The 11,464-nt window shown below is 40.4% G+C and overlaps 1 protein-coding gene across 1 annotated transcript in view; it reads left to right on the forward strand.

Annotated features, from left to right (window-relative positions):
* Positions 1-272: 272 nt before the first annotated feature.
* The window catches only part of LOC122811130 (protein FAM180A-like), a 474,713-nt gene continuing 463,521 nt past the window's right edge, over positions 273-11,464 (forward strand). The window contains exon 1 of the mRNA XM_044082740.1: positions 273-624. Coding sequence (XP_043938675.1) covers positions 537-624 — 88 coding nt within the window. The 5' untranslated portion in view covers positions 273-536. The remainder of the gene's footprint in view (positions 625-11,464) is intronic.

Genomic DNA, 11,464 nt, shown 5'->3' on the forward strand with positions numbered 1-11,464 from the left:
TGTGTGTGTGTGTGTGTGTGTGTGTGTGTGTGTGTGTGTGTGTGTGTGTGTGTGTGTATGTATGTACATACATACATTATATATATATATATATATATATACACACACACACAGACACATAGAGAAAGATAGATGTATAAAATCCTTCTCAGATTTTAAAGAAACTTGCAGGAAAATGCAGAGTTTGGACTAAATTCCTACATGGCTTTTTTGCTGTATTCAAAGCTTTCTGGCATTTGTTAAAAGGCAGAGCAACTGTTTGTATATTGCTTATTTCAGGACTTTAGTCTCCCAGTAGCTGGAATACAAAGCAGCAGAATAAGAAGAGTTCTAACTGGGACAAAGCATATTTGTAGCATAACTCCAGCATTCGCAGGCACTGAATCTTAATGAAAGACAGAGAGGTGGAAGACATCCAAGGAAAAGCAAAACACCACTTCATCTCTCAGTTCAAACAGAACAAACTGGCTAGCTGAAAACCCTGACACTCCAGCCCCAAAGACACCCAGACGGAAGAAGCCTTCATTCTTTGCAGTATGGCCAACATTGCAAGATTCCTGCTTAGATGCTTTCTTACATTTGCCCTGTTTTTTCTAGCCTATGCTGGTGCAAGACCACGAGAAGGTAAGATAATTTTTTAAATAATTTTTTCTTGTTATTCCTTCAGATATATTGTCCCGTGAAACAATTTGCAGTGACAGACTTTTCTGCCTGCTAGATGCAGCACAGTGACATAGCAAGCTTTACCTATGCCTAATGCATATGTGTTTAATTTCTGCTTCAGATGTTGGATTTAGGAAAGTGGTCAGTTTGATCTCCATTACTTGAGACAGCTTTTATCATATAATTGCAGAGCATGCCTCCCAGCTTGTTTTATAACTTTAGAGCAAGTGTATAGACCTTTCTGCTTTATATTATGTCAGCACTGTAACCCATGACAAATGTGGCAGTTGTCGCACTTTATTGTTATGAGAAAAGGTACTCTCACTGCCTTACATGGAATGATATAATTTGTTCATAATTCAATGGATCTCATTCTATACAATGGTGCAGGTGTCTGTGTGTGCATGTGTGTGCACGTGTGTGTGTGTGTGTGTGTGTGTGTGTGTGTGTGTGTGTGTGTGTGTGTGCGCGCAAGTGACTGATGGGGAAGGCTCGATTTATTTAAACCTTTTTTATCACGGCTTCACTGCAGCTGACATATGTAATAAAATACAGTGTGCAGCAAGCAGAAAAGAAATTTGGTGGGCAACTTTGTGGTGTGATTGGTTTCAGACGCAGGATGACATGACTATTGGCAGGTGCCTTGCTCATATGGCTTAAAGACTTGCTGCCAAGAAAAGGGGAGGGGGTTGTGGAATCTGCTTCTGTTTTTTTTTTCCTTATGTTTTATGGACATCATATGCACTCAAGCCAGGAACAGGATATCTGTCTTTATTTTTATGAATCATCTTTTTTTTGAAAGCAGTAAGAAATTAGATTGTCAAGTGCATGCTGCTATATTACTTACACCTTGGACTCTCCATCCTTTAATTTGCAGTTCTGGCAATATCGTAGATTTATTTTTTATTTATTTATTTATTTTTGCTTTGCAGTTGAGTTTTCTTTCCTGTTCTGCAGTAATCTTTTGGATTTTGCCCACCCTAATGCTAGTACATTTTACACATGGATGCAATTTGTTTGTTTACTTGCCTTTGTGAACTCCTTCATAAATATTCTTTGCCAACACACTAATACAATAATGTTTTAATAGTTGAAATCTACAGACGACTTAATCAAATTACCCATTTTATGAGTCTTCTAGGTTGAACAAAGTGCTTCTTGTAAAACAGTAGAAAAGAAAAGAGAATTAAAGCCAACAATGTTGGTAGGAAATAATGTTAGACTATTTGTTATTTTTACATTGCTGTTTTTAATTTTACTCCACCTTTTCATTTGACGTCAAACTTGTGTCATTTTATTCTGTTTTTAGACATTTTCCCTATTTCTGGCATGCTAGTTGTTTTATCCACTGTCTTTCCGTTTCACCACATTGCTTTATGCTACCTTCTTATATTTTTCTCACTTTTCACATTTCGTCTTGAGGTTAGAAGTATTCCCTCACACAAAATGCTCAGACCTAAGGACCCATGCATGCACTGATGCTAAGTACAAATACTTATGAGTTACGACCATCAACACGAAAGAGAGGAATCCCTGTAATGCACCTAGATAATATTTTGCTTCTTTGGTAGATGCTTGTTGCTCTTGTCATGCCTTTGTTGTTGTTTTGTAAATGACGATGCGTGTATTGCAGTAGTCTCCTTGTCCTTCTTTAATCTAACGCACACATATGTTTGTCTTCCTTAAATTTCTCCTCTCTAGTATTTTGGTTCACTTCTCATTGAAAATATTTTATTTCAACAAGTGGTGCCCAAAACTGTCTTTTTGCTCCAGTCCAGTCTAACCTTCAACATTTTACTTTGCCATCTGTTAATTTTTAGACCCCTTTATCTTTTTTTCAGTCATGTTTATCCTGCCCCTGTCGGCCAACCATCAGCCCACAGCAATCAAGTGGCCCATTCATTCCCCACAGGGTGAGAAGTGATTGAGAAGGCTGCAATTTACTTGATTTACTCTGGGAGGTGCAGTGGTTAGCGTTGTCACCTTATAACAAGAGGTTATCTGGTTTGATTCTCGGCTGGGGTGCCTTCTGTGAGGCGTTTGTATGTCCTGCCTGCGTTCACATGGGTTTCCTCCCACATTCCAAAAGACATGCATCTGGAGTGTTTCTCCCTGGGCCTCCGTTGAAAATGGGCTCTGTCTCAGTCGGACTTTCCCAGTAAACAAATGTTATATTAATGTAAGCAGCCATTTGCTTTTTCTCCTGCTTTAAGTCCTAACCGCACCCCTTGGTGGCTGATATGGTACTTATGTCACCGTGAAGGCCTGCTATGCTGACTCCCCACATGCGACTGTTCCTTCCCACATGCTAATGAGGGCTGGCATCATTGACTTTGTAGACCAAGCCCACCTCTCCTTTTCCAGCTGTGTGACATGCAAGTATCTGCTTATATGTGCCAAACCAGCTACTGGATCATCACTTCTTCTCCCTTGAAGGGTGGGTGAGCCAGTGTTTTCTGTTCCATCCTATCAAGCTGTTGTGATGCCCAAATCTCTAATCAAACTTGGATTATCTGGGTCATATTTATGGCTTTATTCCCATTTGCCACACGGACAGACTAACCTGTTTCTTTTTAAAGATCATCTTTCCAACATAAAGTGAGGAATATTCATGCCACCCACTGTAATTTTATCTTTAACATTTATACCTTTCAGCTGTTTACAGTGTGAACCCTCCCCCCATACACATACACAAGTCAATTAAGCATTTTGCACTGAAGAATACTATAAGATAATGTACATGATTAAAGCAGGATCAGCTGGTGGGTAATTCGTAGAAGAATTTGTAGGTTGTCATATGACAGCACAAGTAGTTAAGAAATAATCTGGCAGTATAAATCATGAAACTGACAAAGTCCAGGAGGGCAGAACTTGGAGAACCACATGCCAGAAAACTGGTACATTTGTTACCTCCTTGGAGGAAACGTTTATCCCGTATAAGGTATACTTAGAAAAAGAATATGCAGTGATTACAAGCATAGTTGGGGCTGGCAAAGTGTACAGACGAAAATGTTTGCAGTTGACAGGGAATTTGGAGGTCATCTGAGAAGCTGAGTGGGAGTTTTCACAAATGGTTACCTGAATTTGAATGTGGAGATGAAGCAGTTATTCATGAATCAGTTTGACAAATGGATTTCTCAGACGTGCATTTAAACTGAGAGGTGGATACAAGATAGTGAGAGTCCAGCACATAATGCATTAAACTACATGGATAACAACGACATGTGAACAGGAATATTGGAGGAATGGAGAGAAATACAGGATGTTCATGGTGCAGGTCACTGCCCAAAGTCTACAAAACAGCATCAGTAGCTCTGAGTACCACTCCTGGAAGATGGATGGCTGGGACAAACAATCCCCAAAATCTGGTTCACAGTCAAGAGGATTTGGGAATAGCTTTGGTGAGTACAGCATGTTTCTGTAGAACAAGAATGGTTGAGAAAACACTGCAGCTGCCAGAGTGAATGAACTGCATATCAGAGAAAGAATAGAAAGATGGAGTTCAAAAATGGATATCAACCTTGGAGGCCATTCTGACTGATGGGCTTCTGTCTGAGAAACTGAGTGGTTGATGTGGTAAAGAATTAAAGAGTATTTCACGGAGTGGTTTAACATGCCATTAGCTGTGATTCATCAATGCAGGAACTTAAAAGGGAAAATATTTTTGATGCAGTCTTAGAAGGGGGATACATATAAAGTATCTTCAGAGGAATCCGTTTCACAGACCTTTGTTTGGCGGAAGTAGAGGGAAACATAGGAACTAAAGGTAGAGAATATGATGGATAATGTGCATGATTTTGTATGATTCACAGAGCATGTGATGGGTTCCAGCAGACTGCAGTTGATAAGCAGGATATTTGGGGTTCACTTTAGTTAGTTAAGTAGACAGATTATTACTACAGTATAACAGAAGGAGAAACATTAACTGGTGAAGGACGATGTACTGTAGGTCAATGAAGAAAGGTGAATCAAAACTTGAGATAAAGAAGTCCAGGGACATCGGTGTATGTATGAAGAAAGGGTTGTAGATGGGTGACCACGTAAAATGGAAGAGATAATGAGGATTAGGTATGTAAATGAAAATACAGAAACATGCATCTTCATGGCAGAAAGGGATTGAAGAGCTCATTTTCATCACCTGTTTCATACATTCTGGAAGAATGGTGGGGCTATAGGAATTACTTTTTTAGTTTTTTTACATATACTCTTAAGAATTGGCTGATATCTGTTTACACATATTCTTGAATTTTGTTATCACTCCTTCTGTAACTTTATTTCATTCATCCAGAACCCTTTCTGTTAAGTAATGATCCCACATATTTACCCTGGTCCATCTAGCTTGTAGCTTTAGATTGTTATCTTTTGTTCTTGTACATCTCTTCAGTTAAAGACACTATAGCGCCTTACGGAGCTTACCAGATTCAGTACTAGTTCCCTTTGCCTTTTCCCAATCCTTTATATCTGACGTTTCTAGTCATTTCATGGCTTCTGTAGCAGTAATACACCATTAGTATATTCCTCTTTGAACTAATTATGGCGTGCCTTTATAGAAGTGTAACCTCCTCGGGTATATTCTGTGTCAGAGATGGGGGTTGGAAAGTTGCCTTTGCAAAAGGATATTAACTTTTATTCCTAATGGTAGGGTCTAGTCGTAGGCATCCTAGGCCAGGCTTCCTTGCATTCCTCCTGAACATTTATCATGAGGTTCCTTTCCCCTTTTGTTATTACTGCCATTTCTACATCCAATTATTCAGTGATTTTTTTTTTTATGCTTCACAAATGCATTATTTTGTGTTACTACTTCATATTTAAGCTGCTGTTCTTAGACAATTTATCTGATCTTGCCAAGTTTCTTCTAATCCTTTGTGTACCTTTAGTGTGCACCAGTCTTGTGCCATAGAGTTGTATCATCTACAAAAAGGCAAACTTTTCCCTTCAGGTCTTCTGCAAAGCAGTTCTCAAATGACCCTAGACCTGACCCCTGAGAACCCTGGGCCCTACCTCATCATCATTCTTTCATTGGAGTTGAATCTATTTACCAGGTTCATTTACATGTTACTGTGTTGCCATTATCTTATCCACACTCCCATGCAAATGTTTATTCACAGCCTTCTCCCTTACTCACTAAACTGCTGTGCAGCACTGCTTAAAATACTTGGGTAACGTATAACCAGACTTTGTCCATAGCCTTTCTCTGATCTAATACCCTTGTTACTCACTGACAGTCTCCATTACATTTGTCTGGCAATGCTTTCTTCTTATGAATCCATGCTGCCTTGTGACCAATACCCCTCCACCTTCCACAGATCATAAAACTCTAATATTCTTCAGCAATTCAGTGATAGCCTGAACTCAGATTTTAGGAAAACAAGTCAATGGTTTCCAGCCTTAGTTTTATTCCTTTTCTTGTATAATGGGATGTTATCTGCATTGTTCTAGTCTTCAGAAGTCTTAGCCTCCTGTAGTGATTTGGTTAAAAAGGTAGTTAATAGTATTTCCACTTTATCTTTTTTTTTTTTTTAAGGAATTGGATTGATCATATTAGGTCTGATCGTTGGGTGCACCTTCAGCTTTCATAGCCCATTCAGGGCTGTTTTCCTCTTAGCAGGAAACACATTGTCCCTTTATGCTGGTCCCTCACTGCCTGTTTTTAGTGACTTTCCCTTTGTGGACACCAAGGAGAAATATGCATTTAGCACTACTTACTTTTCACCTTTTTTCCTGCCCACTTCTATTTATCTCATTTCATAGGTTCATAGGAGATTACTAGGCTAATGGTTTGAGCCCTTACAAGCCTAGTGAGTTTTACTCAGATTTTACCCAATTTTCCTTCCCTAGGGGAAGATAAAAAGTGTTAGCAAGCAGGGTTTTGACTAGTTGTGCAGACTACCCCTGCCCACAAGGGACAGAGTTGCCACCCCAGGAGTGAATTTTTTATTTCCTGTCCATCAGTTCAGATTGCACTTGAAGATGGTCAGGAAAAGGCTTTGCTTCACATGAATAGGAAGCCTATAGGATGGGCAATCTCTAGAATACATATCTGTCTCTCCAGCATGATGTAGTCATGTCAGAGATCAGGTTTAGATCTTTGGAGTGGGTAACCATCATGCAATTAGTTTTGTGAATATATGCAACACTTCCATCAGGGCTGGGTCAGAGACTGCCTTGTAGTAAAGACGCATATCACCCCTCAGTAATCAGGAACATTAATATAGTGATATGGCCTTTAATTGGTCCATGTATGACATGTTGGTTATACCCTATATTTTTTTGGTGAGAAACGTCTGAGGCTGCTCCATCTGTTGTAGGTACCTGCTGAGGTACATGCCAAATGGTGAATCACTGCATTGTACTTGATTATTGGTCCGATGAGGGCTGAATACAGTGGTACTATGGCATCCTTAGATCTGGATGCCATGCCCTTACTTATAAGCTGAGCCACATCTAAGGATTTCCTCACCATAGTGGACATATGGTGGTCAAAGTTCAGACTGCTATCTGAGTAGCCAGATCTCTCCCCACTGGGTCCACTCTTAGAGGGTGATATCAATTTTGTAATTTGTAGGAGTATTTGATTTCTCAAAGGGTATTATTATGCACATCTTCGAATTTAATTTGAGGCCATGGCTCTGACATATATCATTAGTCAGCATCAGACCTTTCTGTAGGATATCAGCATCATTTGGGTAGTCAGTGATTGCCCCTAACTTGCAGTCATCAGCAACCTTGGTCAGCCAAAGGTCATTTACATTTGCCTTGACATCTGAGAAATATATTCCAAACAGGAGGAGGGCCCCAGCACTGAGCCATGTGGTACTCCATTGGCGACTGGCCTTTTGCTGGATGTGGATTCCCTCACTCTAACAATGTGTCCTATCCATGAGCCATTTGGCTATCCATCTGGTGACATAAAGGTTCATGCCCAATTTTGTGAGTTTATCTATAATACCTGAGTAGGATATTGTGTCAAATGCCTTGGCCGGGTTGAGGTATGCGGTATGCACTGTCTTATCCTCATCCATGGCCTCTGTGACCTTTTCAAAGAAGTCCACCAGACTGGGCAGGCAGCACCTAACCTTGACAAAGCCAAACTGGGTTGGGTTTAGAGTCTGGAGATTTATTATGTTGTTGTTAATCAGGTCCATGGTTATCCTTTCATAGCCTTGAATATAAGGCTAGTCAAACTTATGGGTCAGTAGTTTCTTGGGTGAGATGATGGTCCCCCCTTGTGCAGAGGGATGACTGTTGCTGTCCTTCATTCTACTGGGACAAAGCCTGTTGGGAGACTGCGGTTAAATAGAGATCCAAGTGGGTGTACTAGGTCATGTTTCAAGCTATTTAATAGAGGCCCTGGGATTCTGTCAGAGTCCATTGGTGCCACGTTTCAAGCTTTATGGAGTGCAACCATGACCTGTTCTTTTGTGATAATGGGCAAAGGAATGGTAGGGGGCATTTTATGGGGATTGACTGGAGGTGATGAAGGTGTGAAATCTGAGCTGAATTTATCAGCAATAGGTTTGCTATTTCATTTGGTTGAAGATAGGTATTGCATACCTCTCAACTGTCCAGATTTTTGCAGAATGTCTAGATTTGTGCCTCATATTTCTCATAAAATGTGTGGTTTTCTGGCAAATCATGGAGGACTGAAGTCACTAAATGATGACATGCATTTGAGTTTCAAGCTTCATAGCCTTCAGAAAAAGCATGTTAACACAAACCCAGTTATTCTAGCAACTCTCTAAATTTGTAAGAGCAGTATTTAAAATGTGTCCCTATTTTTGGGCCTTTGTCCCCCCATAATTTTAGGCATTGTCCAGATTTCTTGTGCTAAGAGGTTGAGAAGTACGAGGTAGTGCCATCTACAGCCAACTCAGCACATTGTTGAGTGTATTTCGTAAGATTTTGGACATAACTAAAAATGCTTTGTGGTTATCCTTTGCTTGGGAGGCTATTTTAGTCTTGTGTTTAGCTTTTGAAGACTTGACTAGTTTCTTGATCTGCCTGTTGAGACGATTGAGGGATTTTATTTTTCTGTTCTGCTTCCTCCCACTTACTTCTACACAGGAATTTCTTCCTTCTGTTGTATACTCTATTTATGCCAGCAGTCCACCAAGGTGGCTTATGTTTCTTACTAGACCTGAATTTAGTTTGTACAGGTACTGACATTTATACGTAGTTGTTTAATTGGTTGTATGGTTCTGCATAGATTTCTGTGTTTTGGGATTGGTGGAGCTTTAATATTAACTATACTATTCCTTAACAGGAGATGATTTGCTTTGTAAAAAATCTTTAGATTTTTAAGATTTGATGGGGGTACTACCATTACATTTATTTCAAAGGAGACTGATTTACGATCCGATCTTACCAATGAGGACATTACATGGGGTGGGGGTGCAACGCTCCCCAGTGTTTGGGAGTAGTGTGTCTAGGATCTCTGAGCCCCTAGAGTGTGTGCAGCTGTTTCAGAACATTGCATTAAAAAAGGCCAGGAATATCTGAACCTGCATGCTACCGGTTGTATATGTTTCCCAGTTTATAGAGAAGCAATTAAAATCATCCATGTGTAGTATGTTGGGTTGAATGGTAAGTGATTCTAGTAACTTCATATATGCAGAGTGGATTTTATGGTTCATTGCTGAGGACCTGTAGATATCGATGATATGTGGGGATTTTGCCAATGGTTAGTTGGACATGGATTAGCTCAACAGAGTCATCCTGCTTGACCAGTCTAGAGGTGTGATTACTTTTTATCTAAATGGAAACATCTCCTCCTTTCATTTTTTCTTTTTCAAAGGGTGGTCTGAATGTGTGATAGGTGTTGTAACCTTATACTGCTGGGGGTGCTTTCCATAGCTTTGAACCATGTCTCTCTAACTACACAGATGTCAGCATTCTCCAGGGTAAGAAGAGCTTTCAGGGAGTATAATGTCTTGTTAAGACTCCTAGCATTAAGCAGTAGTACTTTCAGCTAGACATTAGAACAATTTGTTATATTGGTAGGTCTGTTGGTTTGGCACTGCCTAAAAAAAGGCATTATGGGGTGGCTAATACCTTGGCAAATATCTGAAAGCCTAGCAGTGACATACATAGACCATCTCTAGCAAAGCAGTGTGGTCTGTCGGTCATGTTGTCCCAGACTGACAAATGCTTAATCCCCTTGGAATGACACCAGTAGTTAAGTCAGTTATTGAAGTCAGTCATTTTCTGTTTGTGTTGTGGTATCATTCTTGGTGAGGGTAGAATGCTGCTCATTGCAAGGCTCATACCAACCTGCAAAACATATTCAGAGAGGTCCATTATGAGTCCAGGGAGGTATACCTCAGGTCCTTCACATCCGCATGGATTTTGATTTTGTCATGCTGGTACTTGTGATTGAGTGACCTGAGTGCCTGCATGATCTGGGGAATCCTGGCCCTAGACAGGCACCTTCTCTTTATCCAACCTGGTGTGTGTGTGTGTGTGTGTGTGTGTGTGTGTGTGTGTGGGAGGGGGGGAGTGTCTGTGCATCTCACAATGGAGTCTCCTATGACCAAGATGTTTGAATGTGTGGTGTTTCTCCTTAGGGGCTTGCTTGTGGAGACACTGACATGTACTTTTATGTGTAGTGATTGGTGTTGACTTGGTTTTGTTTGCATGTGGTTTCCAAAGGCAGTGTATGGGTCTGCCTCTGAGGTTTTGGGAAGTTGCTTGGGAGTACCTCCGCATATATGAGTTTATGTGTTGAGACCTTATTTAGTGAGGGGAATGGTGTGTGTGTGTGTGTGTGTGTGTGTGTGTGTGTGTGTGTTGACAACCTGTTTGTCATTTGAGTTGTCAGTATGTGAGTCATATATCAATTTTCATAATTTAATTACATCTCCCACTTACTGTGTTTGTTTGTTTCAGGTTTAAGTGGCTGTAAGTATACATGAGACAATTACTACACTACCTCAGGATGCCCATGTCCACTAGGCTGGCCACAGAGATAGCAGAAAAGTGACTATCCATGGTTTCAGGTTTTTTTTACTTTGGGCTTAACCAAGGAGAAGAGTAGGAAGATTTAACTGGATTGGGATGGTAGCACATGGACAAAGAATGGGTGCTATACTCTGTGTGAACTGCAGCTATCCAACAAGGTTATGCTGTTCTGTGCACAACTCAGATGCTCTTAGAGCAGCAGAGGGACTGGGGAAGATTGCAGAGAAAGTTATTCTAAGGGAAATTTTAACTTGACAGTGTTTGCTTCTATACAGGGCATGCTAACCACTGTTGTGTGGGGATCAGCTTAGCGCAAACACTGGGCTTGTATAGCATCAGAAAAACAAGTTTTACAACACCAAGGCCTACAGATCAATTAGGAAGACACACAAGTTTTCAGCCAGCAGCCCCCAACTCAGACAGGCTTGCTACAGTACATTTTTGCCAAAAGAGTGCATGCAGTCAGAAAATCCTCTTAATATAAAAATGCTGGTTTTAGAGCTTAAGTGCAGGAAAACCACACAGTCTAGACACTGCTGTCTTATAAAACTAGCAGACACAATGTAATTAAGCTACAGCAGCAGTGGTAAGAGTTCAGCTTTGAAATTCTACTAAAGTGTAAGAAATGTAACAATACAGGATTCTTATGAAATACAGTAAAAATAATCAGTGGAACTGCCAAATGACACTTTGCTTCATTCTTCTAACAGAGGATGGCTTTAGATGTAGCAGATTCAGTTTAAATCTCAGGTGAAGTAGCCAAACCAAGAGCAGATCCGAGGAACTGAGCAGACACCCACACAAACACTGCACTTGTATTCATACCTCTCAACCTCTTAGCACA

Source organism: Protopterus annectens, chromosome 9.part0, assembly GCF_019279795.1.
Source record: "Protopterus annectens isolate FY-2018-M chromosome 9.part0, PAN1.0, whole genome shotgun sequence".
Taxonomy (NCBI): domain Eukaryota; kingdom Metazoa; phylum Chordata; order Ceratodontiformes; family Protopteridae; genus Protopterus; species Protopterus annectens.